Genomic DNA, 348 nt, shown 5'->3' with positions numbered 1-348 from the left:
CCCAAAACTCACCGTGATCTCAATAGGCTTGGTGAGAATCTTCTTGGCCAGTGCCTCCACTTGCCTCGGGAAAGTGGCAGAGAACATAACCGTCTGCCGGCCTGGTTGAATATTATCTATTATTCTCATGACCTAGAAGTAAAGTTTCAAAGGACTAGTTAGCTAATTACCATTCTTAGTTAAATCATAGTTACCATTACCACTAGTTCTGCATTTTAAAGAGGCCTAAAAAAAAAATTATTATATAAACCTTATTGGATAAGTGATGTATTGAGCAAAAGATACTGTAAAGGAGGAAGGATATAATTAAATGATGCTAAAAATAATCATAATATAAACCGTATTAGG

General features: G+C 35.3%; 1 protein-coding gene across 1 annotated transcript in view; it reads right to left on the bottom strand.

Moving 5' to 3' along the window:
- Window positions 1–348, bottom strand: part of LOC119582027 (probable ATP-dependent RNA helicase DDX46) — a gene marked incomplete at its 5' end in the record, with an annotated part of 8,698 nt that overhangs the window by 5,985 nt on the left and 2,365 nt on the right. Inside the window, 1 exon segment of the mRNA XM_037930237.1 lies at window positions 13–132. Coding sequence (XP_037786165.1) covers window positions 13–132 — 120 coding nt within the window.

This window comes from Penaeus monodon, chromosome 15 (genome assembly GCF_015228065.2).
Source record: "Penaeus monodon isolate SGIC_2016 chromosome 15, NSTDA_Pmon_1, whole genome shotgun sequence".
Classification (NCBI taxonomy): domain Eukaryota; kingdom Metazoa; phylum Arthropoda; class Malacostraca; order Decapoda; family Penaeidae; genus Penaeus; species Penaeus monodon.
This window is presented reverse-complemented; position numbering and strand designations above follow the sequence as displayed.